Below are 24,957 nucleotides of genomic sequence, written 5' to 3' on the forward strand. Positions count from 1 at the left end.
AAGAAAGTGTTCAGCTCTTTTAATTACTTTTAAATCGAGTGACATTAGCAGGAAAAACAAGTTGATCAGATGGTTTAAGCAGTTGGAAGAAGTTTGCCCTGAAGTCAGTCTTGGACAAACAATAGACAGGAAAAAAACAAATCAGTTCTGTGCTTCAGTCAGGAGGAATGTCTTGGGTAACCAAAGATTGGGACTGTAGACTAGAAACTAAAAAATTGAACAGTTTTCAATATGGCTTCTAAATATTTCCGACTTACTACAACTGGAAGGTCCCCAGTGTGGCTTTCGATGGAAAAGTTTCAATACATTTTCTGGAAAATTGCTCCAAATGCCTTGGCCAGAATGATCTTAACATTTTCAAGTTTTTTTTTTGACTTCAGGATAAATTTCTCTCAATCCAGATTCAAATGAAACCTTTAAATTTTATCTGCTGCTGGATTCAAAAGTCTGTTTAAAAATAAAACCACAACTTGTCAGGCGTTTGTTTCGTTTTAAGCACAAACATGGTATCACAGCAGGACGACTTCCTCCAACGTCACGTCTCCGCCCACCTGCAGCCCCGTGACACCCCTCAGGTCCTGCACTCTGTGTCTGTAGGCGCACTGGTGGGTGCCATTAACGGCAATCTTGAAGGCTTGAGCCTCGCACAGGATGATCATCTGCAGAGTCACCATGGTGACAAATCAAACATTAAGGTGGGAAATTTCCAGGTTCTCACGAACATCAAAAATCCATACATATTTTTGATATACAGCCATAAAATATACTTTAATATATATATATATACACACAGTATAAATACCGTACAGATATACCATAAAGAGTATATATATATATATATATGTTTCCATCGGTTTCAGGAAAAATACTGAACTCTCGAAAACATCATTTATGTTTAGCTATATATGCTTTTTTATTTTCAGTTTATCTAACATTTTGTTGGGCCAGTTGATTTCTCAAACCTCAAAGTATTTCCCGGCCCTGAAGGGGAACGACTTCAGCTGATGCTCCTCGCTGCCCCAGCATCCCGACAGGAAGGAGTTTCTCGTAAACATTGAGTCTCTCATACGCGCATTCAGGTGGAGAGCAATGTCGCCGCTACCTAGAGCCCCAAGATCCACGCTGAATCTGAAACACACACACACACACCTCAATCATAACATGAGCGTGAACGTCAACCTGAATGTTCCTTGACTTTAATTTTCCCTCTTTTTCAAAGTGTTAGTTTCCCATCCTTTCCGATTTGTCTCCAAACATACCTGTTGGCGTCATCTCTGACGTGACCTTTGATGGCGATGGTGCGTCCAGGCTGCAGCCCTCCCACCAGCTCCCCCCTGAAGGGGGTGCTCTGAAACGCAAACACACTGAGCAGTTGGATGCATTTGTCACCTTCGCCTCCTTATGCCTTTAGAAAGAGAAACTCTTCAATGAAATATTAACCAGTTTTCCGATCGTCAGTCTGACTCACCAGGTCGATGGACGACAAGATCATCAGCTGCCGGACAAAGATGATACTTGTTAAAATCCAGAAAGGACATTCATTCTACTTCTTTTCCTTTAAGCGGCTCCCTTCAGGGGTCTCCGTAGCCAAGCATCTGCCACCATCAAAACCTCTCCTCTGCATCCTCTTCTCTCACACCAACTACATTCACGTCCTCTTTCACCCCACCCACAAACCTCTCTGGTCTCCCTCCAGGCCTCAAACCTGAGCATCCTTCTCCCCAGATCCTCACTATCTCTCCTCTGTGCTAATCCAAACCATCTCAGGCTGACTTGATCTCCAGAACATCTGTCATGCACGGCCTCTCTGATGGGCTCACTTCTGATCCTGCCCATCCTCCTCACCCCCAAAGAGAAACTCAAGATCTTCATGTCTGCTCCCTCCTGCTCTGATTCTGTCTCCAAACCAGACAACATGGCTGGTCTCACAAACATATCTTGGCTCTCTTTGTTTTTTCACCTCTTTTCCACACTCGATCTGTACTGTCTTTACCTAATGCGAGTCACTCGCCTGTCAACAAGACAGACTGTTGTCATGGGAACATATCAACTATTATTTTAACAGTACTTGTTCCTGGCACTTCATTATGGCTAGCATGATAAAAAAAATTTATCAAAAAAATGAAAGTGTGCATGAGCCTATGTTTTACCTGCGATTCAGCAGGGGGTTTCTTCTGGGAGGCTGAGGGAGCCCCCGAACTCTGAAACACGAGCAAAGCAAAATGTCTCCGGGGTGTTTCGGCAGGATATCGCAGCGCAGCAGTACGAGTGACTCACAGCGATCGAAGGCAGGATGCCCACTGCGTCGACTTTGACTTTCCCAGACAGGGCCAGGGTGTCAATAAGCCCCAGGTCCAGTCTGTGTTTGTAGTCTAGGACGTGAGCCCCGTTTACGGCCACCTGTGGAGCAGACTTAAAAAGGTCACAATATTTCCAGACACCCCCTTGTGCCGACTACAAAAACTGCAGCTGCAAGGAAAATCATTTTTACTTATACTTATTAGTAATATTCCAGACAAAAAATAGTCCTGTATGCATATGTAAAACTATGTTAAAAACAGAAAACAGATTACCTGAAATAGGCAACAATTGGTTTATAAATATGGGTAAAAAAATGCTATCAAAAAATAAGCTTTAAAAAAAAAAACTTGAAATTACCTGAATTTCTACCTTTATTATGACATGAAGAATCCAAGAAATTGCCATTAAATTTCCACCCCATTTTTATTGAAAAAATAGATATTAAAAGCCAATGCGAACCAAAAAATACCAGAAGGTTCACGAATTCAGCAATCAAATAAAAGAGAGTACTAATGCCAATTCCTCTGGTGTGAAAACAGGCATCACCTGGAACTTGTCCTTGAGGACAAGAACGAGGAGCTCGAAGGCTTCCCCGTTAGTGAAAGGCATCCGGTGCAGGATCTCCTCCCGGCCCCACCGCTCCTTTTGGAGCGTGTTGCACACGATGCACTTTTTGTTGAAGCGTGGGTTGAAGTGAAAGGCGACGTCGGCCCGCGGCTTCACGCTGCTGCCACACGTCAGGTCCAGCTGGAACCTGCAGGACCATCCGGAAGGACAATGAGTACAACAATTCCTTCCAAAGAAGAAGAAGAAAAAAAAGGAAGAGGAGAGTTGGTCCACACCTGTCAGAGTCCGCCAGTACTGAGCCCTGGACCAGGACCATCTCCCCTGGCAGCAGGCCCCCCAGGATGGTGCCGGCAAAGGGAACCGCCTGCAAAGGAAGTTCGCACAGGTCACAGAAAACCCTGTCCCAACAGCCTGCTTATTTTTCATTTCTTTTATCCCTGCTCTTCATCTCCATTGAATTCTTTTCATAGTTTTTCATAGTTTTTCATAGCTTCAGTGGCATCAGTTTTGCACTTGTGTGTGCTTGTATATGGTGTCTTAGTTGGACAGAACATGAATCCGCTAATCAGCCGTCGAAAGCCAGAGCTTCAATTTCCACTTCTGTTTTCATTAGTCATCATAAATCCACTTCTGCAGTTGCACTTTGTCTTCTTGTGAGTCATTGCTGTCAAATAAAAACAGTGGAACAGAATACAGTATTTCTCAGTCTTACATCTATGTGATCTTTTGGCGATTTTCAAACTGATCACATCTGAATTGTATAATGTCATTTCAGTTAATATCTTGATATTCTAATAACAGCCACACAAGTTATCCCTTTAGAAATCGAAGAGGTTTTCTGTCCGTGAATGGAATCTTCCCCAATTGAGGCAAGGTCCAGTGAAACAGAAGCTGTTAGGACGACTCCTAAATTCGGCTCAGGAGATGTCCCGCCTGGACATCGATAAAATTAGATTAGGAGAAATTAGATTGAAACAATCGTCTCGTCCATGTATCTCGGTTGAAACTATCTTCACTGTTCGGGCTGTCGGAGGAGGAATTTCAATAAAAACATTGAAATGGGCCGTAGAAAGGCGAGAGCACAGGGTTGACGTTTGCCTTTGGCGGGGCGAGAGTTCAGCATTTTTTTCTGAAACCGATACAAAGTTCGTAGGCAAACTCCGTTCGCTTGCGGACACAAGTATGTAAGAGCGATACGGTATAGATTATGAAATTAGAGTAAAAATCCGAATGAAACTCACCGGGTTTACGAACGTCTGTCTCAGGTTTGTAATGGACATGACGTTGAAGGGAAAGACCGGAGCAAAATGCTAACTGGTGGGCGGTCGGTTGTTTTCCTGGGTTACGTCCTTGCGTGATGACGTATTCGAACGCCGACGTTCGACCTCAAGCAGCATAATATCGCATTAAGTTCTTGTCTTGGGTTTTCTCATTTCCTTTGAGAAAGTTATACAATTCCGTAGATTCATACTGGTGTATGTTTGGTCGAAAACAAAATAGTTGTCGAGAACTTCCGGTAAGCGTCCGTACATTTCCGGGTTTCAGTACAGAGCTCCACAATTCAAGCTATGGTCCGCACTGCTTGTATTTTATCTTCTATAATGAATTCTAACACCATTTCCTATCAGTTACTGCACCACAATCAAATTTTTGGTTGTCAATTGGTTTGAACACGATAGATGCTTTAGACATTCAGAAGAGATGTTTTCAAAGGAGAAAAAAAAAGGGGCACTTCTCGGTTGACTTACCCCCCCTAAAAAACAAAACTACAAAATCTTTGAACTCAAATGAATTTAGTACTGAACTTTGAGATTTCCTACAAAATCAGTCACTTTTGTTTGGATTAGTAAACACTCCATTGCACTCTCCAAAAAGAAAAAAAACAATTCCAAACAATGGTTGCCCGAAACAGGATTTTACTACAAAAGCTGTACATCTAAGAACACCACAAATCAAGGGTCTAAAATGAGACCTCATTTCATTAAAAACAAAACTGTACAATAGAGGTTTAGGTGCTTTCAGGCTCCAGAGATCATCTGCCTCCTGGTCAGCACAGTGATAAAACAGGCCCAGAGTTCCAGCAGGTGTGCGTATAAGCAGGTCATCGGGTCCGTGTCCTCAGAAGTCTGCATCCAATCTGAATGTACTGTCTGTAGTGCCTGACATCACACCCATCCTCTGGTACTCTCCCACTCGCTTCTCGAAGAAGTTGGTCTTTCCCTCCAGAGAGATGTTTTCCATGAAGTCGAAGGGGTTCTCTACCCGGTAGATCTAAACACAGATGCCAGCCGTACATATGTCAAGTATTTTCTAAAAAGTAAGATTCTTAAAAACAATCAGCATGTCTCTTATGAGAGCAAAGGGGGTGGGGGTTGAGAGAAGTTTGAGCGCAGATAGTGTTGATACAAAACTTTTAACCTCATACATAGAACTGTCCGGTAGGTCTCTTACTTGAAGATTTGAGAAGTAATTAAGTTTGCGAGTGTGTGTAAATCTTGGTCACCTTAGAGAAACCGAGCTCCAGCATCAGCCTGTCAGCCACAAACTCAATGTAGCGCTTCATCAGGTCACAGTTCATCCCTATCAGCTTAACTGGCAGCGCCTTAGTGAGGAAATCCTGCAAGCATAGGTCAAAGGTTACATCACAAAGCAGGGAAAAACCATGGCACCTAGACAGCAAACAATAATCACCTGTTCAATCTCCACAGCATTCTTAATAATGCTGTGGACGGTCTCTGAAGATGGTTTGTCAAGCAGGTGTTTGAACATCAGGCAGGCAAAGTCACAGTGAAGACCCTGGGAGGCAGAAAAAGAAAAAAAAAAATGAATCCAAGCAAGTTAAAGTTGTTCTCTCTCTCATCTAAAAACAAACAGGTTAATACAGAATGAATGAGTGCTTACCTCGTCTCTGCTGATGAGCTCGTTGGAGAAGGTCAGGCCAGGCATCAGCCCTCGTTTCTTCAGCCAGAAGATGGCGGCAAAGGAGCCGGAGAAGAAGATTCCCTCCACAGCAGCGAAAGCCACCACACGCTCTCCTGCAAGAAAGAAAACGTCAATAACTGATACATGAACAAAATCAGATGCACTATAGACACAGTGGTGTTGGATTACCGTAAGTGGCGTCTTTGTTGCCAATCCAGTTGAGCGCCCAGTCTGCCTTCTTCTTCACACATGGCAGCGTCTCAATTGCGTTAAAGAGGTATTCTCTGAAAGGGGAGGGGGCATTAATCAACTTTAATGGATGTAAAGTTGTATTTCTGTCTAGCCAGGAAAAACATGACAGGTTGCCAAAGGCCTTTGAGTTGGCCTGTGGGGTCGGTCTCGGGCCAGCAGGGGACGACGGTCTCACCTTTGTTTGGAATCTTTAATGTAGGTGTCGATAAGGAGGCTGTACATCTCAGAATGGATGTTCTCCATCGCGATCTGGAATCCGTAGAAACAGCGGGCCTCAGTCACCTGCACCTCCTGGGTGAAGCGCTCCACCTAGTGGTCGCACAAAGCCACTAAGATTAATGGATGATCGCCATTGATCCCTGCAGGTTTCTTAAAGGGCAGCAATAAGGCTTCCTCACAAGGTTCTCATTGACAATGCCGTCACTGGCGGCAAAGAAAGCCAAGACGTGAGAGATGAAGTAGCGCTCCTCCTCCTTCAGAGACTCCCAGTGCTGCACGTCCTTTGACAGGTCCACCTGAAAACACACACAAATCCCATCAAAAAAAAAAAAAGTGACACACACACACACACCTTAGTTATAGGACACCATCTTTACCTCTTCTGCTGTCCAGAAGGAGGCCTCTGCCTTCTTGTACATCTGCCAGATGTCATTGTACTGGATGGGGAAGATGACAAAGCGCCGAGGGTTGTCCTGCAGCAGGGGCTCTTCATGTTGGCTGCTGGACTTCTGTTTCTTCTAAACATACAACAGGAAATGTATTCTATGCATTTCTGCCGATGGCATAGTATTTGGTGAAAAACCCTGCACCCTATAGAGATGTTTCATATGACGTTTCTACTCGTTTCATACGCATTTTAGAGTCAGACAAAATCTTCTATCTGGGAGGACAATTTGGTTTCAAGAAATGAGTCAGACAAAGAGTCTTCATGTTCGCGCCAGAACTGGAACTTTGGACGCCACACTAAAAGCAACACCGCCTTGCTATATTCGGCTGCCAGTGTGTGAATCTCCTGTTTGAAACGTTTATTTACAGGGGAGGGAGGTTCCGACGGGTGTGGACCGACTTACCGGGGACTGCTCAAAGATTTTCCGCGCGGTTTTGGACGCCAGGATCCGCGTAGAGTTCACACTCGGTGGCTGGAAAAACGAAAGGGACAGACTTTGACAAATGAGGTCTGACCGAAGACACTAGTTAGCACCGTGATATTAGGCCGCTGAACATGGGACACATGAAATTGGGATCAATCGGAACCAGGGCCTGAGATGTCCGACAAACAGACGCCATGTATTCAACTCTCAGTTTGTCAAAGTTACGGTTTTGTTTTGTATTTTTTATTTAAACAAGGAAAGTTTACCGTGTTTTCTTTGTCCAGCGCCATATTGGTGAGCCCATTGCTGAGGGAGTTTTCATTCTTGGCAGACAGAGGACCGTGAGCAGACAGCATGTTTGTTCTTCAGATACACGACGACACGACGAAATAAATCAAAAAAAAATTTAAAAACTGTTAACGGGCCGAACAGGAAAAACAAGTGGCAAGTTAAGGAGGCAACTAACAGCTGTCGTGTCTCGCTCGCCTTTTAATTGAAATCTTCGCGCTGGAAAATGCTCGACCAATGGAAGCGCAGCGTCTGCTCGCTATTTAAACTGATGGACCAATCAGGCTGCGGGAGTTGGTAACGTGACCACCTGAGTTTCTGCGGGAAAAATTCGCCTTTGTTTGCCTCGGGGGTTACAAAACTGACCGAAATCGCTGTTATAAAACCACACAAGATTGCATTTACGCAACACAATTTTGACAACAAAAGATTCGTTTTATTATACTATTTTGACTGTATTGTCATTGTGCAACAGCGATAATAAGGTCTAAAACAACACGGGGGCACTGACGAATGTAAACATTTGACTTTATAATAACATAAACCTGTAATACAACTCGGTTTAATTCATTCAAAATAGGGAATATCATCTAAGAAACAAATGACTTCGATAAATACCCCAATTAAACAATGGCTAAAGACATTTGTCAAATGCCTAGTTTTAATAAATATGAATGAATCAGCTGGTTGCATGATTAAAAATAATACTTTATTGACCCCCATTGGGGAAATTGGGGAGATTTAAGCATATTTGGATTTTCTTAAACGAACATTCTTTTGTTTAAGGGATATTTGACACACCTGAAATCTATCCGGACTGATTGACTGGTTTCAATTTGAATACAATTAAAAGGACAGACGAGAACTAAGGTTGGTTTTACTGCCATTGTGTACTCGATTAATTCTAAATGTGATCAATTCTGCTTTCGGTCACAACCTTTCTTTGTTGTAACAATGTTTGTACTGTTTTTCATTGTTTTTTGTTGTTCACGGGAAACAGCTGTCTAGCTGCATTGTCGTTTAGAAGAGAGACAAACGAAACAATTGTTGATGTGACCTGACAGTCAGCGACGCCACCCCGAGGTTAGGGGTCGTCATTGACAACCAGCATAATCAAATCAGCTTTACACGCACAGGTTTTTCAATACTCACATCCACATGCAAGAAATTTGTAAAAAAATATTTCCGTTCAACATGATACTTCTGAAATATAAGCAAGAAATAACCTGCAAGACTAGACTTTTTAATTCCTCTTTCCTCAGCCGCAGGGAATCTTCAATCTTTGTAGTTACAGTTAACAGTTAGGACAATTCATATTTCATTGTATTTCTTGTTCTTCCTCCTTTCTACTATTATCTATTACTGTTATGTTTTTTACTTGAAACTCTGGCACAACAATTTCCTTTGGGATAAATAAAGTTGTTCTCATCTCATCTCATCTCATCAAACCTGGCAAGATGTGCCAAAACCATAGCTGTATAGATACAAGTATTACATTTAAAGTAGAAGGAATATGAATAAGAATAAGAACAACTTTATTAATCCCGAAGGAAATTGCAGTGCCAGAGTTACAGAAAATATAACAGTAATAAATAATAAAAGAAAGGCTGAATTAGAAATAAAAATAAACTATAAACTATAAAGTGTTTCAGTGAAACTATAAAGTGTCTTAGTAAGCAGTGATAAAACTATAAGTGTCTTAGTAACAAGTGAGGTAAGGAGTGCACAATAGTATGATAGAAGGGAACATTATAGTGTAGCTGTTATGAGATGAGATGAAATATTGCACAGTGTAGCAGTTATGAGATGAGATGAAATATTGCACAGTGTAGCTGTTATGAGATGAAATATTGCAGTTTCTGAATATTGCACAGAAATGAGATATTGCACATTTTTGTTTGTTTTTAAGTTAAAGATAGGTTGTTATGGTTGCTGGCGGCTGAATGGAGAGGAATTAAAGTCTGATCGCCTCAGGGAGGAAAGACCTCCTGTGGCGTTCAATGGAGCTCCTCGGTGGTATCAGTCTACGGCTGAAAGAGCTCTGACAGGACGTCAGTATGGCATGCAGGGGGTGATGGATGTTGTCCATGATGCTGAGGAGCTTCTTCAGCATCCTCCTCTCTGACACCTGCACCACAGACTCCAGCTCCACGCCCAGGACAGACCCAGCTCTCCTGATGAGCTTGTTGAGTCTGTTCGCATCAGCTGTCTTGAGCCTGCTGCCCCAGCACACAACAGCGTAGAAGATGACGCTGGACACCACCGAGTGGTAGAACATCTGCAGCATAGTCCTGCAGACATTGAAAGATCTGAGCCTCCTGAGGAAGAACAGGTGGCTCTGACCCTTCTTGAAGCTGGCGTTGGTGTTAATAGTCCAGTCCAGTTTATTGTCCAAGTGGACACCCAGGTACTTATAACTGTCCACAATGTCCACCTCTGTACCCCTGATGGTGACTGGGGTCGGATGGGTCCTCTGTTTCCTGAAATCCACCACCAGCTCCTTTGTCTTTGTGACATTGAGCTGGAGGTGGTTCAGTCCACACCACTCCACAAACCTGTCCACCACACTCCTGTACTCCTCCTCCTGGCCTCTGTTGATGCAGCCCACGATGGCAGAGTCATCTGAGAATTTCTGCAGGTGGCAGGACTGCGAGGAGAACCTGAAGTCTGAGGTGTAGAGCGTGAACAGGAAGGGAGACAGGACTGTCCCCTGTGGCGCCCCCGTGCTGCTCATAATGGTGTCCGATGCGATGTTCCCCAGCCTCACGTACTGCGGCCGGCCTGTGAGGTAGTTGTTGATCCAGGCCGCGAGTGGAGCATCTACCTGCATGTCCAGAAGCTTCCTGTTCAGCAGGGCAGGTCGAATGGTGTTAAAAGCACTGGAGAAGTCAAAGAACATGACTCTCACAGTGCTTCCTGCCTCCTCCAGGTGTGTGTAGATTCTGTGCAGCAGATAGATGATGGCGTCTTCCACTCCTATCCGGGGCTGGTATGCGAACTGCAGGGGGTCCAGCGAAGGTCCGACGACTGTGCGAAGGTGCCTCAGGACGAGCCTCTCCAGCGACTTCATGACGTGTGACGTCAGGGCCACTGGTCTGTAGTCGCTGTGTGTGCTGGGATGCTTCACCTTGGGCACTGGAACCAGGCATGAGGTTTTCCACCGGTCGGGGACAACCATCTGGGTCAGGCTCAGGTTGAAGAGATGTGAGAAGATCCCACACAGCTGAGAGGCACATCCTTTCAGCACTCTGGGGCTAAGGCCGTCAGGGCCGGCGTCTTTCCTGGGACGGAGGCGGCTGAACTCTCTTCTCACCTCCTCAGCGGGGAAGGCGACAGGAGGGGGTGGAGAGAGTCCTATTGGGGGACAGGAGGGCTGAGGTGTTAACGAGACGTCGTCCAGGGAAGCAGAAGAGGTGCGTGGGGGAGGGGAAAGCTCCTTGGAGTGAGGGGTGAGGGCACAGGGGAAGGAAAGTCCTGAGAGGAGCTGGGGGGAGGGTGGGCGGAGGCACCTTCATCAAATCTGTTAAAAAACAGGTTTAGTTTGTTTGCCTCATGCAGGTCTCCTTCCATCATCTGGCTTGCTTGTTTTCCATGGCCAGTGATGGTTTTCAACCCACTCCACACCTCCCTCATGTTGTTCTGCTGGAGTTTGCTCTCCAGCTTCCTCCTGTAACTGTCCTTTCCCTCTGCGATCTTCTCCCTCAGCTCCGTCTGCACCTTCTTCAGTTCCTCTTTGTCTCCACTCCTGAATGCCGCCTTCTTCCTGTTCAGCGTGTCCTTAATGTCTTTAGTCACCCAGGGTTTGTTGTTTGAGAAACAACGCACAGTCTTGGCGGGGATGATGTTGTCCGTGCAGAAGTTAACATAGTCAGTTATACAGTCGGAGAGTTTTCTGACGTCGTCTCCCTGGTCTTCGCAGAGCACATCCCAGTCCGTCGTCTCGAAGCATCCCTGAAGAGTCAGTTCTGCCTCCTGTGACCACCTCCGGACAGTTCTGGTGATCACAGGTTGCCGCTGGACCTCAGGGACATAGCGAGGCTTCAAGTGGACCAGGTTGTGGTCTGCCCTGCCCAGAGCAGGGAGAGCTGTGCAGCTGTATGCGTCCTTGGCATTGGCATACAGCAGGTCCAGAGTTTTATTGTCTCTTGTCTTGCAGTCCACAAACTGTTTGAAAGTGGGCAGAGATGATGACAGGGTGGCGTGGTTGAAATCCCCAGAGATGGCTATGAAGGCACTGGGGTGCCGGGTCTGGAGTCTCGCGACCGCGGAGCTGATGACGTCATTAGCCCGCGGTGCATCGGCAGACGGTGGGATGTAAACAGTGATCATGATTGCGTGGGAAAACTCTCTGGGCAGATAGTACGGCCGGAGACTCGCCGCCAACAGTTCGATGTCCGGGCAGCAAACACGCTCCTTCACCGTAACGTGTCCGGGGTTGCACCACTTGTTGTTTACAAACACAGCGACACCTCCTCCCTTCTTCTTGCCGCTGCCGGCACAACTCCGGTCCCATCGCACCAACTAGCCAAGTCTCAGTGAAGCACAACACCGAGGCCTCACGAAACACACCGTCGCTCCGTGTGAGTGCTGTAAGCTCCTCCAACTTGTTGCCCAGCGATCTCACGTTTCCCATCACAATGGAGGGGAGATACGGTCTGTATCTCCTCTTCCTCACCCACCGTCTCCTCCCGGCCCTGCAGCCCCGGTATTTCCTCCGTAGCTCCTTAGGGATTTCGTGCCTCTCCCCCATCTCGCCGCTGTGTCGAAGCTCCATCAGCTGGTCCCGGGTGTAAACAATGGAGCCATTGCGCCATGGCGCTCCGCCAGGACCGGGATCCGGCTCGAAAAAAGTACTCCAAACACCGCGAAAACAAGAAAGAGCGAATGGAGCATCATCTAGTGCTGTGGCAAAAACCTTAACTAAATTGTCACTAAGGAGAAGAGTGGATAAAAATTAAAAAGAAAAGTAGAAGATTTACGAGAGAGACACTCGGTGAGGAGCAACTCTGGCAGGCAGCCGCCCGAGGCAGCGCCGGAAGTCGAAAGTTCAATGAAAAAATGTCCCGGAAGTAACCTTACACTATAAAACATTTTTGGAAGATTTTATGTCGTAGGGGTGGATCACAGTTATTTTCCTTTGTCGGACTGAGTGACGTGAGCTTTTAAAAATACCGTCCCCATATACACACCTAATACAACACAGTTCCATTAATATTGGGGTACATTTAGTTTAAAAAACAACATGCAATATACACATTTATTTTATACGTGTATATTGATATACTGTTTACATTTCTTTTTAAGCGATGAAAGCTATGCAGTTACAAAGTCGACCGCTAGATGTCACCGTCCTTCAATGGCTCCGCCTTGTCTCTCCTTTGTCTTGTGTTGTTATTTTTTTTTAGCTTCCTTGGCTTCCGCAGAATGTCGGTCAGTAAGGCAAGTGGGCGGGTATCCCGTTCAACCAATGACGCGCCGCTCTGGCGTTCCAGGCCCTGCGTTGTCGTCTCCCATTGGTCACACCCCTCCCTCGGCGCTGCCTCACGATTGGCGGAGCGCTGTTACCGGGTGGCGCCGGGAGGGAGAGCGGGAGTTGTGTAACGGAGGACGTCACACCGTCGTTGTCGTCGAGCAGAAAGTTGCTGGCCAGGACGGAATCCGATCATCGGGCGCCTCCGCGGAATTCGTTTAACCCCGTTTTCCCCCTCTTTTTTCGTCGTTATTGCGGTAGGAAAAAGCATTCCCGTGGAAGAACATTAAAAATGAAAATTCTTTCTAATCATTGTACACAATTGAATTAATGTCCAACTGTAGTTGGAAATTAATTGAAACACCCCGACCGGAAAAACTGTATGTATGCATAATGTACACCTAGATTTAGAATCAGTACCTTCTACCAGTAAAGTGCAAGTGTCTGCACTTATGATATACCACAAGATGCATGAGAACGTTTATCTTGTTTCTTTTTAAATTAAATATTCCGCAAATAAATGTATATAGTCTCTTTTTAATTAAAACGAGAAGTTGTGTAAACACATCGAAGAAATAATTTTTTCCCGTTTTTTATTAAAACAAAAAGTCAGATATAATCTAAAAACTTGAAAGGAATTTAAGGATGAAAACTATAAGGCAAAAAAAACCCCTGAAATTAAATATTATCAAACTAAACTAATTGAATAATGTCAAGTTTGTTTTAAATCTTGATTTATATAAAGCTAACACAATACAGGGTTGCTACTGACCTCAAGCTCTAATCTCATGTTTTGGCAAAGTGAGACGACATGTGACAGAGTTTTTTGATCTGATGAAATTCACTTGAATAGACACATGATCTGCTTTCTTCTTATTTTGAATAAATACATCAAAAAAGAAAAAAAAAGAAAACTCTACACGGTACTGGTACAATAATAATTTAAAATAAGTCATCTTTACACATTTCAAGTTATTAACTTTGTGACAAATCTAGGAAAGAATAAGGGTAATAGGGGAAAATTACAAATAACCTGCGATATCACAAATAATGAAATTATTTATTTTTGGCAGCTTATATTCAGCGTCACGACCCGAAAAATTTATTTAAATATTAGCATAGGGCTAATTTCCTGGCCACTGTTTATGGGGGAACATGAAGTAATAATCAAAAAGGAAGCACGTAGGCTCATTTCCATGGTACATTTTATTACAAAAGCAATTTCCTTCACCACCACTTACAGCCAAATGTTCAGAAACAGGATTATTCCAATAGAAGTCGTTATTATTGAGAATAACATTTAATAACATGAGGTATTTTCTTACTGGCTACACTATGGGCCAAATCAAGCTAGAAAAACAGCACTTTTTCCTCAACAAATGTTTATTAAATAATAATAATAATAATAATAATAATAATAATAATAATAAATGATGTGTAAAGCAAAGAGAGTAGGTAGTATCACAGTGAGGAAATACTGTCCACTTGTAAAATATCAAGAAGTCATACGATCAATAAATGCAGATTGTAATACACATAACATTCATATAGATAATCAATTTATGTACAATATTTACAGTAACAGACAAACTGAAGGGAGCGAATAATAGAAGCACGATACTGAGGCTTTGGCAGCAAAAATAAAAGAGTGCATTCGTTTGCTTACGTGACACTGTATGCAATTCCAAATGTGACGTAAACATGTTATAACCACTGTCAGAGGAAAAGTACAAAAAAAATCAAGATTTTTCTTTGAAAAAAAAAAAAAAGAATCTAGTGCAATGACAGTTTTGTTGTTGTTGGTTTGTGTCTGTGGATGAGTAGCAGCCTGTTGCTTCTTTTTTCCTGCTCCGGTGAGTTTTTGCGATGATGAAAGGTTAAAATGTCCTGAGAAAGGTGGGAAAAAATGTTGTTCGGCACAACGTCTAAGTGATGCGCTAGGAGCTGGACACACGGTTCGTAATATTACTCGGAGTGGGTTGCTTCCTGAACGGGTCGCCAGTCTATGGTAGTTGATCGAGGATGAGAAACAAACAAAAAATTTCTCAAAACACAGTGAAATGGATCTTTATGTTGCCAAAGGCAATCTGTTTGTGCTGATTAAGAAGAAATACTAACAGGGGTTTTGAGGCCTGAAGAGGTAAAGTGTAACTGACTCAATCACTCATTCTTCTATGCTCTACTGCTGCAGCTGGAAAGCTAACCGCTACTTCACATGCATGCCAGTTAGCGTTACTCTGTTGATTCCCAATATTTTCCCCTCAGGCTTGCACCTGCTTCCAGCCAACGAAGAGTCAAAAGGTAACAAGCAAACATGACTCACTGTTAAAAATAGGCCCAAAAAAACTCCAAAACACATGCTTTCATATAGTTTTCAAATTCTTTTGCAGGATGCAAACAGTCCGTAATTGTAATCCAAAATATTTCACCATGATGCTTGATACAAAGGTTGCCGTCCTTTCCTGCATCGGCAACCCGTCATGTGGTCTCTCAAGCTTTGGTGAAAAGCAGAGACGGTATACTGGAAGTCGTGTGTGTGGGGGTCCAAAAGCAGATATCCAGAGGGTTGCTGTATTTCAGTTTTCCCAGAGCCTAACGCAGGCAGAGGCAGCGCGTCTTAAGACACCGACTTCCATGTGCTTGAAGGTAAAATGACCCATGGGTCTTTGTGACACTTTAATAACCGACATAAATTATTAGGAGACATGGTGTAAGTGATGAGGCGACCCCATGGCTTAATACATAACCGCCATATCTGCCCTTGACTTGTGTCTCGATGATCATCTTTAATGATCAGTAGAGACTCATTTAGACTTAATGGGCTGACTGCTTGACATATGGGTTGGAGGGTCAGGGTTAGCAAAATGCTAATGTTTTTTTTTTTCCTGTTGATAATCGTAGTTCTAGAACTCAAATACAGTTGATGAATTCTGTTAACTTGCTTTATGTAAAAATGAGTTACTTCCATTCGGCAGACTAGCAAAGGCATACAAGCTTCTTTAGGATATTCCGTGTGTTTTTCGGCAAGGCGAACCGTGAGCCAGTCAACACCCTTAAACACCTAGAACATGAGAAACCCTATTGTTGACTCAAACGTGCAGTCTAATGCCAAAACCAATGTCTTGTGTGCAAATAAGTATAAAGCAAATGCGCACAAGTGGAAAAAAAACAAAGTAAACAAATAAAATGTCCAATAAGAATATGCACGTGACGGTGTGTCCTCCTGACTGTGGAACTAGATTCAGGTGACAAACCATTCTAAGAAATCTGTATCACTTAAAAAACAAACCTGACGAGGATGCAAATTTTATACATAGGAAAACAAAAAACAACAAAAAAAATATCACAACATCATTATTTTTGCTGTCATTTTCACCCGTTACTTGTGATTAAAAACACGATTAGAAAAAAGAAAAATGGAGTCACAAGCGGCAGTCACCTCAACGCCGGTCCAGGAGCCTTAAAAATCGCTGAGCGACAGTGTCACAAAACAAATCTCGTAGAAAGTCTGGATTTTATCTGTGGACTAAGGAAGCAATGATATGTTCGTAGCCGTTGATGACTGAAGAAAAGGTGTGACGTTGTTTTCATCTATGATGACGGAAGGATGGATTACTCGTTAAAAGCAAGTAATCATGTTAGTAAACTTGAGTTATGCAGTTAAAAAAAAAAAAGAAAAATTAGCATTGAGTGCTTTAATGGCCACCATACAGAGTTAGACTAACGATCTTTACTTTGGATAAAAATGTCACATTTTTAGCTTCATTGGAAGATCAAGAACAGTTAAGTCTCTATTTTCCATAACTTTTTTTTTTTTTTGGAGTGTAATGTGTGTTTCAGCCTCCGGAGGACTTCACTCTGTAAACGTAGCCGGAATGTTCTCCAGCTGAAATAGGATTTGGAGAATATAAAACGCCATGTGACCCGGAAACAACTGGTCAGTTTCGCCTGCAGGTGGTCATTGCACCCACGCCCCACTCCCCAATCCCTCCCCAAGGTCCTGAGTTGCCCAGTGGGCCCCTGACTTATTCCATTGGTTGGATACGGGAACCTGCATGCCGACAGGAAGTAACAGAGTCCATCAGTTGGATGTTGGTACCAGGACGCCGACGGGAAGCGCAGAGCCTCTGCTTTGACCTTTGGGCAGGGCCACTTTGTTGAGGTCGCGGGACTCGCCGGGCCACGATGACGCCCTCTTGGTGGTCATGTGTCGCCGTGTGTGCTTGGTCAAGTGGTCGCTGCGCATGAAGCGCCGGTCGCACACATTGCAGACAAATTTCTTCTCACCTGTGTGCGTCCGGCGGTGACGGGAGAGCTCGTCGGAGCGGGCGAACTTCTTGTCACAGCCATCCCAGTGGCAGCTGAACGGCTTCTCCCCTGTGGGAAGATACACACTGTCAGTATTACACATTGTGAAAAAGAAATTGCCACAAAGTGTGTGTGTGTGTGTGTGTGTACCTGTGTGTGTGCGCAAATGAGCTTTCAGGTGTGAGCTCTTGAAATAGGTCTTCTTGCATCCGGGGAAGTTGCAGACGTAGTTGCGTCTGCGAGAGAAGTCAGCCTGCGAAACGCCGCCGCTCGCTCCCGGCGGCATGTACACGGGGGCAGGGGCGAGGGGAAGGAGCTTGGTATTTCCCAGGGTCATGACGGTTTGTGGGCCAGGGGGCGTTTGGGACACGGGTGGCTGCGGAACCACGAACATGACGGTTCCCTGCGGTACAGCAGAACCCACCAGCAGGGGCGGCGCAAAGCTGGGCACGGTCTGGGGCCCACCCTGCACCTGCACCGGAGTCTGGACAAAGGCAGAGATCATGCCTGTCCTGTTGCTCACTGGAATCACCTGACATAGCAGAGGCGAGACTGGCGGCGACGGCGAGGAAGACAACTGTGAAGATTGAGGTGAAGATGGCATGGGCGGCTGAGAGGCTGAGGCAGTGGCACACAGATTGGGCTCATCCCTCTCCTGCCCGCAGTGCACCACCATCTCCACGGGTTGGGGAGGCGTCAGGTCCGTCGGCAGGGCGGCGGCGGGAGGTGGGTGAGGAATGCTGAGGCTGTCGGCCGTGTGGCGGATGACACTGGTGGCCATTGCTCGGCCCGCTGGCACTGTGTCCGTTTGAGGCGGAAGTGTTGAGGTCTCTGAGGTGGCGACGAAGGAAGGGAAGGTGGAGGCTCTGGGAGTGCTGGTGTAGGGATCGAAGGGTTGAGGCAAGACGGGCCCATGGCGAGGGCTTAGAGCAGAGGTGGTGGTTAATGCGGCAGTGGTCGAGGCCTCGGCAAAACTTGGACTATGAGGTGGCGTCATACACTGTCAGAGGGAGCATGGAAGATTCACATTGACCCGAGGGACACAATTCTTACACGAAAATATTTAAAAGTTCTTTTTTCCATTTTATCTCAAATAGAAAGTACTTTATTTAATTATTAATATCAGATTTTAATCGGATAAATGTTGTAAATACCAAAAACTATATTTTTGAAAATGTCCTACTTATATACATTTATTTGTTTTTATATATACAGTTACATTGTCTTGAACCATGTCTCAAAATCAAATATATTTTTGCTATTTTACAGCACATTTATGTGTGACCGGAATTTGTACTCTGTTTATTTTTCATTGTTATTTTTAATTACTTGGCGTGTTTTCTGCATCGATCTCCAGGTCAACGTATAACATGGTCTCACCAGTGAGGACAAAGCGATCAGGTCCTTCGGCGAGTCTCCACCCTCTGTGTGCAGCAGGATGGAGTCGCAGGAGTCAGAGGTAGGGGTCAACGGACGGGCCTTGTGCGAACTTTGGCCCCAAAAGCTCATGCTGACGAGGGCCTCGGCAGCCTCGAGATCGTGGTACTCGACGCACGGCTTCGGCTCCATGACGGTCCCTGTTTGGATGACCTGTTGAGCGCAGGAGGTCAAAGGTCATCGGTGTCACTCTACTCAGACTGCTGGTTTGTTTTGTTTCTTTCAACCATGACACAAAATCCAAAATCCAATGAAGAATCAGGCACAAAATCTGCAAGGAATGTGCAAAACATGAGCAATTTGCTACAGCTGGACAGACTATGAAATCACTTGTGTCAAATGATGAATTTAAAAAGGAAAATAAGGGCAATATCTGTTTCTATTGGGTAATCGTTGAGCTCTAGGTCGCCCCCATGAGGTTGACCGTCGGTGTGGCCCCTGCTTCTTGTGGGAACAAAAGCCAGCTGACTACCGGTGATGTCACTATTCAGCTCAGCAAAAATAAAATAAATAAACACGCATTTGAGAGGTGAATGGATGTGTGTGTGTGTGTGTGTGTGTGTATGTGTGAGAGAGAGAGAGAATTTGTGTTAATAGGGGGAGGCTATGTGTGTGTGTGTGTGTGTGTGTGTGTGTGTGTGTGCATGTGTGTGTGGGGCTACTGCGCGCTAGTTAGAAGGCATCTGGTGAATGTTCAGTACAGGAAGGTTGGAGGTTTGCAAGGGGCAAGAGACCTCCTTACAGATAAATGGGGAGGGGGGGCGTACCTGCTACACTGCCCCCCCAGAAGAGATGATGGAAAGTGGCGTGCCAGATGACAACCCCCACTTATAAAAAGGAAAGAAAAAACGAGCCCCGCCTCCTCCCACATTTACATGCACAGACTAGCTGGAGAGAGAGAGAGAGAGAGAGAGAGAGAGAGAGAGAGAGAGAAAGACACAGAGAGAGAGGGGAAGATCCCAACAGGAAGTGGAGTTGGAGAAAACAGATCTGTTGCCACTAATACACATAGAGTCAATGAGTGCTGAGATTTCCCACGAAACGCATGACCTGCAACTGACTAACAATAACAACAAAAAAATGGCTTGCAAAAACAAAACAATAAAAAACTGAATTCGATAAGTATGTCAGAGACAAAATAAGAAAATGTCCTGAAAATTAATTAAAAAAATTATATGATCCAAAAGTTGCAGGAAACAGTATTGAAAAGCAAAACGACAAAAAAATAAAGGAAAAATGAACATTGGCAGTAGACAAAAAAAAAATCAATCAAAAGAAATCACCTTAAAAACAAGTAGTCACAAGAAAATCAGAAGAACGTTTTTGGAATTTTGAAATATAAGAGCAAATAAAAACGTCACATTACCTAAAAGTTACTCGGAAATTAGTTTTTTATTCGACAAGGAGCAGGCAAAGTCATGTTTTCAAGAGCGACAGGAAGTGACCCAGGAAAAGCAAGTGAGCTTTGAAAACTACAAAAACAACTATCTTTACCATCATCATTATCATCTTCACACACGCAATATTCACAATATCTTAGCAATGAGTGACAAAGGTATCACGTTGACGCGCCGCTACACAAACACGCCGGTTTATGTGTGTGTGTGTGTGTGTGTGTGTGTGTGTTGTGGTTCTTTTGTTGCAGCTTCATCACGTCACTGTTGGACTCTTCACGTTTCCATCCGCGGCAACTTTCACACGCGACGCGAAGACGTACGCGCATCTTCATCATTTTACTGACCAAACTTTTTTAATCATGCATGTGTGTGTGTGTGTGTGCGTGCGTGTGTGCGTGCGTGTGTTTGGGTAAACAGTCGTGTGACGGAAGTGTGTAAAGTTGATGCACTGCGGTGATGCGACTCAAGCGGGAGACACCGGGTTCACGATGACCTCAGATAAACCGGCGGGCGCTGAACAGGCTCCGGTGGGCCCGGGCTGAGGCAGGTTCACCACCCGCGGGGGAGGCGACCTGACACCGGGTGAGCGCTAGGAAGTCCCCGGGAAACTTAAACGGAGCTCCGGTCGTGTCTAGGCGGTGGGAGGCGTTGAGGTGATGGTGGGGGGGAGGAACTCACCTGGCTAGAGCGCTCCGCCGCCGCCAAGCTCAGCATCAGGAAGAGTGGGTTCAAAATTAAAAATAAAAATTAAATAAAAAAAAAACGGAGTCGGCAACGAGAGTACCGGGAGTCGGTAAGGTAACGAGCGGAGCGGAGCGGAGCCTCCGCCGGCAGAGAAAGACTGGCTTCAGCTGAGTGGAGACCGAGGGAAAAAAAAAAAAAAAAAAAAAAAAAAAACAGAAACAAAATCGCGAGCAGTCTGGCGGGTGGTAACACGCAGCCAATCACACGCAAAGGTGTAGCGGGCGGTGACCAATGGGAGGCGAGGCGGTGCGTGATCAGTACGTGGCCGCGACGCGATTGGTCCAAGGCGGGGTGCGTGGCTGCGGGGAGGCGGGGCCGCGGAGTCAGCGGTGTCAGAGTAAACCCGGTGAACCCGGTGAACCCGGCGGCGCGCTTGAACTGGGGGAAAGGTTGGGAAGCAGACAGGCGAGAGGCGGCACCGGCGGGGGCGCGCACGGTGCGACTGCGGATGAAAAATATCACGTCCAAACAAAAGCCGCGCAGGAAAAAAAAGAAGTAATAAATTAAAGGCATGTGAAACATAATCAATACAGGTGAGTGATAAAAGAAAAAAAAAAAGCCAAGGTAATTTCGGGTCAATAATCAGTGCGAAAAAAATATCATTTGAATAAAGTTGTGATGTTAAATTGGAAGAAAAAAAATTCTGAAACCGTCAAAATGTAATATGAAACAGTATGATAGAATACATGAATACATATTGAAATGATGTATGACACTAATCATGTTGAATATTTACATTAACTGTATAGATAGTGAAATAATACATACAGGAGGCAAGTCAGTTATCTTCATAAAAAATGTATGTTTGAATTGTGATATGTAAATAGATTAGTAATGAAAAAGAATTGCAAGTAAATAATCCTGTTGTGAATTAAAAAGTGAATTCCATCAGAAGTAGTCCAAATAAGATGACCTAAAAATGACATCACCCAATAAAATAAAGCTTAAGTGTGAGTGTCAGTTGAATAGCTTTAACTGAATAAAATGCAATGTCAATCTGACATTGCATCTGAAATCTGACAGATCATATAAAAATGTTTTAAAAACCCAAGAAAAAACTGGACAAAGTACATTTCCTAAAAACTTACCTATAGTGTGCAACAAGTGAACAGGAAGAGGACAGGTGGTGGAGGCGTGTACAGTGTGTCGAGTGTGTAACAGTGTGTATAATGTGTGCAATGCACTGTGTTTACTTTGTTTGAGTATTGTGTGTTCAGTGTGTGAAGTGTGTGCACACTGAGCGTACAGTTTGCGTACAGTGTGTGGTGTGTGTTTTTTGTGTAAAAAGTGTGTGTGCACTGTGTAAATGACCAAACTTTAAATTAAAAAAGTGATTTTTTTTAAAGCGTAGCAGAGTGAGGATGACGGTTCGCACATCATTGTTATTTTCAGTTTCTTTCTGACCCGGTACTTGGTGCACGGGCAGTGGCTCACATGCGCACGCACACGTGCACATCTTCTGCCGAAGACAGAAACAAAAGAGGAAATACAGAGCGATAAAAGCTTCAAGGAGACGGAACAAAAGGCAGAAACAAAAGCTGGATCCTGCAGCTCGGAGGCCCTCGGCATATTTTCTTTTTGTCTTCTTCCTGTACCGTTTTCCTCTCTGCTCTCCTGTGAGCCCCCATCCCCCCTCCATCCCTCCATCCCTCCATCCCGCCCTCACCCCTCCTTTTCCTCCCTCCCTCCTCCCTGCCGGCCGATGAACCCGGGGACTCCTGTGTGGTGAGGTTGTAAACAGCCTCTCCAATAAAGAATTCCAGGGCGGGGCTAGAAAGCAGGCAGAGGACCCCCCCTCCCCAACACACACACACAATACACACACACACACACACACACACACACACACACGTGCACACGCCGGTTCCTTTGTTGTGGCTGTGCCTTAACCCTTTCAGCTGCTGCGAGATCATTGCATCTTTGTGACCAAGCAGGGGGAAGCGATGGCGGCCTCACGTCATCCTGCCAGACAAAGAGTATGTTTCACACACACACACACACACACACACTCACACCAGGGGTCAGTCAGTCTGTCAGAGGGATGGACAAATTGGACAACGTCGCCTCGGAAGATCCCTCAAGAAGCACGTCGACGGACTGGATGTGGAAGGAAAGTGGGACAAAAGCAGGATCTGGCAGCAGGCAGGGGTGACGTGAGTTCATACTCGTCTCCAAGTTCAGTGAGGTTGGGAAATTTGAAAAAAAGGAAAAAGTCCCAAGCAAAAAAAAAAGGAAAACACACAGGCGGTTTCTAGGCAGAAAACACTCCCAGACTGGAGCGGGAGGAAGCGAGAGGAGGAGAAGACGAGCAGCTGTTTCACAGGCAGAGACCTGCATCCTTCAGAGAGTTACTTTCAGAGTTAGGTGGTGAGTTTGTAGAGCTCTGGATATTTTGAGAGACGACAGAGAAAGACACCTGCAACACTTGGTTCCGTCTGTCTTTATATAAAATACAAAAAAAAAGGTCTTACCATGTGTTTTGATCCAGACACACACACACACATACACTCAATGAGAAATAGATTCAAATCAAAAATTCATACCATATAGGAAATTTAGGTGATACGTGTTTTTTTAAGTATTTGAGCTTCTGAAAGACATACATGCATTTTCAGCCGTGTGTGTGTGTGTGAGACAGAAAGGAGGGTGACAGAGGCAGCTGTATGGGGTCAAAGGTCACCCCCTCCTTTGAGACTTCCAAGAACCAGCCTTCCAGGAACGGGACCCCACCCAGTAAACACACACACACACACACACACACACACACACACACACACACTGACTCTGCCTCTCGTCAGATTTTTTTGAACTAACGTTTCTGCAGTTAATCCCTTCCAAACACTAGCTTTCCCTGTTGCTATGGTTACCGTCCGAACCAGTTGACAAAACCCACCAGCATGGATTGACTCAAGAGTGACTTTTAGAGGGATGGTTTGAGTGTAGAATGGGTCAATTCTACCTTTCATGGAAGTATTTAAACCCAGAATTCCGGTCTTGAGGTTTAACCCCACAACACACACACACACACAGACACATACAAACACATACACAAACGTATGACATTTACTGAGAAGGAACAAGGTGTTGATGTTCAATGCTTGTACTTTTTTTTGGGCTTTTAATGTGAAACTTTTTTCTGACTTCAGTTGGGAGTGAGATCACTTCCTGTTTAGGAAGATCAACCTCAGCAACCGAACACACCCAGCGTTTGTGTGTGCATTTCTACTAGTGTGTGTATGTGTGTGTTTGTGTGTGTGTGGGGTCAGCGAATGTAGGTCACATACCTGACCGCGACAGAATGATGTCAGTCCTTAAACTTGGAACAACTTTTTCTTCTTTTCCTTCTAAAAAAATAAGCATAAAAAAAGTCAAACAAGCATAAAGCGTCTCTTACTCAACATATGTCACCAGCAATGCCAATGGGAGATAAGGAGATGTTTGGCCACCAACGTCACACAGGGTCACATTTTCGACATGGGACTTTGGCACCACGGAGTCAACGTCAGCACACACTTCCTGTTTCCTGTCATCAAAACCTCATGTGTGCATATGTGTACATGCACACACAGCGACAAGAACAGCGGAGAACTTCTGCGGACAAAAGTGGGATAATAATATTTGCATTTCAATTGATACAAAAGTGGAAAAGACTTAAATTATAACTGGTGTAACATTTGGTATTATTCCCCATGCTTTTGAAGTTATTTCTTGTTGTTATAATGCTCTGGGATTGAATTTTATCACTTCCTGTTTTGTGACAGAACAGGAAGTGAACTGGAGGCTCATTTTGAATCCAAAAGTCTTTCACTGCTTGCAAAACTATTCTGAATCAGGAAACCAACATTTTATTTTTGTTTCCTTTTTCAAAAAAAGCGTGAACTTGACCCTGATCCACTGCAGCGTTTTCCCCCTTGAAAGTCGCTTCTTTTCATTTGGTATGTGACAAAAGAATAGCAGTATGAGCCTGTTTCTGAGACTGTAGCATTTTTATTAGATAAGAAAAGAACATGCCAAAAAAAAAATGGTTGGAACATCTCCAGTAATTTCTTGCTTGTTTTTGTGAGATGTGTTTATTTATTTAATTACATTGTGTTCATTTTTTTAATTATTTTTTATCAGTAATTTATCAGCAACTTATTGCTCACAACAAAATTGCATCATTTTCAACAAAGCTGCATGA

At 44.5% G+C, this 24,957-nt stretch overlaps 3 protein-coding genes across 3 annotated transcripts; all 3 read right to left on the minus strand.

Moving 5' to 3' along the window:
- Window positions 1-4: 4 nt before the first annotated feature.
- LOC147213287 (galectin-8-like) lies at window positions 5-4,319 on the minus strand. Its single transcript, XM_086143129.1, has 9 exons — window positions 4,110-4,319; window positions 3,144-3,232; window positions 2,848-3,055; window positions 2,278-2,400; window positions 2,151-2,201; window positions 1,469-1,495; window positions 1,260-1,348; window positions 963-1,128; window positions 5-659 (listed from the first exon to the last, which is right to left on the minus strand). Exons 1-9 carry the CDS (start codon window positions 4,146-4,148, stop codon window positions 510-512), a joined length of 942 nt encoding a protein of 313 aa, XP_085999255.1. The 5' UTR covers window positions 4,149-4,319; the 3' UTR covers window positions 5-509.
- A 457-nt stretch (window positions 4,320-4,776) lies between these two features.
- Window positions 4,777-7,611, minus strand: LOC147213288 (ribonucleoside-diphosphate reductase subunit M2-like). The gene is made up of 10 exons (XM_086143128.1): window positions 7,400-7,611; window positions 7,113-7,181; window positions 6,639-6,779; window positions 6,441-6,557; window positions 6,218-6,351; window positions 5,980-6,074; window positions 5,770-5,903; window positions 5,560-5,664; window positions 5,372-5,485; window positions 4,777-5,139 (listed from the first exon to the last, which is right to left on the minus strand). Exons 1-10 carry the CDS (start codon window positions 7,487-7,489, stop codon window positions 4,987-4,989), a joined length of 1,152 nt encoding a protein of 383 aa, XP_085999254.1. The 5' UTR covers window positions 7,490-7,611; the 3' UTR covers window positions 4,777-4,986.
- Window positions 7,612-14,082: 6,471 nt separating this feature from the next.
- Window positions 14,083-21,346, minus strand: klf11a (Kruppel like factor 11a). The gene is made up of 4 exons (XM_086143123.1): window positions 20,712-21,346; window positions 18,580-18,789; window positions 17,350-18,199; window positions 14,083-17,268 (listed from the first exon to the last, which is right to left on the minus strand). The coding sequence occupies exons 1-4, from the start codon at window positions 20,745-20,747 to the stop codon at window positions 16,973-16,975; spliced, it is 1,392 nt and encodes a 463-aa protein (XP_085999249.1). The 5' UTR covers window positions 20,748-21,346; the 3' UTR covers window positions 14,083-16,972.
- Between the last annotated feature and the right edge of the window lie 3,611 nt (window positions 21,347-24,957).

The sequence above is a fragment of the Fistularia commersonii genome, chromosome 36, assembly GCF_037954325.1.
Source record: "Fistularia commersonii isolate RoL2024-O1a breed Wild chromosome 36, RoL_Fcom_v1.0, whole genome shotgun sequence".
NCBI lineage: Eukaryota > Metazoa > Chordata > Actinopteri > Syngnathiformes > Fistulariidae > Fistularia > Fistularia commersonii.

Bases quoted from the DNA above. Each gene is read 5' to 3' on its own strand.
- LOC147213287 (XM_086143129.1), bottom strand. From the start codon at position 4,148: ATGTCCATTACAAACCTGAGACAGACGTTCGTAAACCCG. The intron at 3,233-4,109 runs GTGAGTTTCATT...CTTCCTTTGCAG, and splicing joins GACAGACGTTCGTAAACCCG to GCGGTTCCCTTTGCCGGCAC. The intron at 2,401-2,847 runs GTGATGCCTGTT...TCTGCTCCACAG, and splicing joins TCCTCAAGGACAAGTTCCAG to GTGGCCGTAAACGGGGCTCA.
- LOC147213288 (XM_086143128.1), bottom strand. From the start codon at position 7,489: ATGCTGTCTGCTCACGGTCCTCTGTCTGCCAAGAATGAAAACTCCCTC. The intron at 5,665-5,769 runs GTAAGCACTCAT...TCTGCCTCCCAG, and splicing joins AGCTCATCAGCAGAGACGAG to GGTCTTCACTGTGACTTTGC. The intron at 5,140-5,371 runs GTGACCAAGATT...ATCTGTGTTTAG, and splicing joins TGGAGCTCGGTTTCTCTAAG to ATCTACCGGGTAGAGAACCC.
- klf11a (XM_086143123.1), bottom strand. From the start codon at position 20,747: ATGCTGAGCTTGGCGGCGGCGGAGCGCTCTAGCCAG. The intron at 18,200-18,579 runs GTGAGACCATGT...TCCCTCTGACAG, and splicing joins TGATCGCTTTGTCCTCACTG to TGTATGACGCCACCTCATAG. The intron at 17,269-17,349 runs GTACACACACAC...ATCTTCCCACAG, and splicing joins TCATTTGCGCACACACACAG to GGGAGAAGCCGTTCAGCTGC.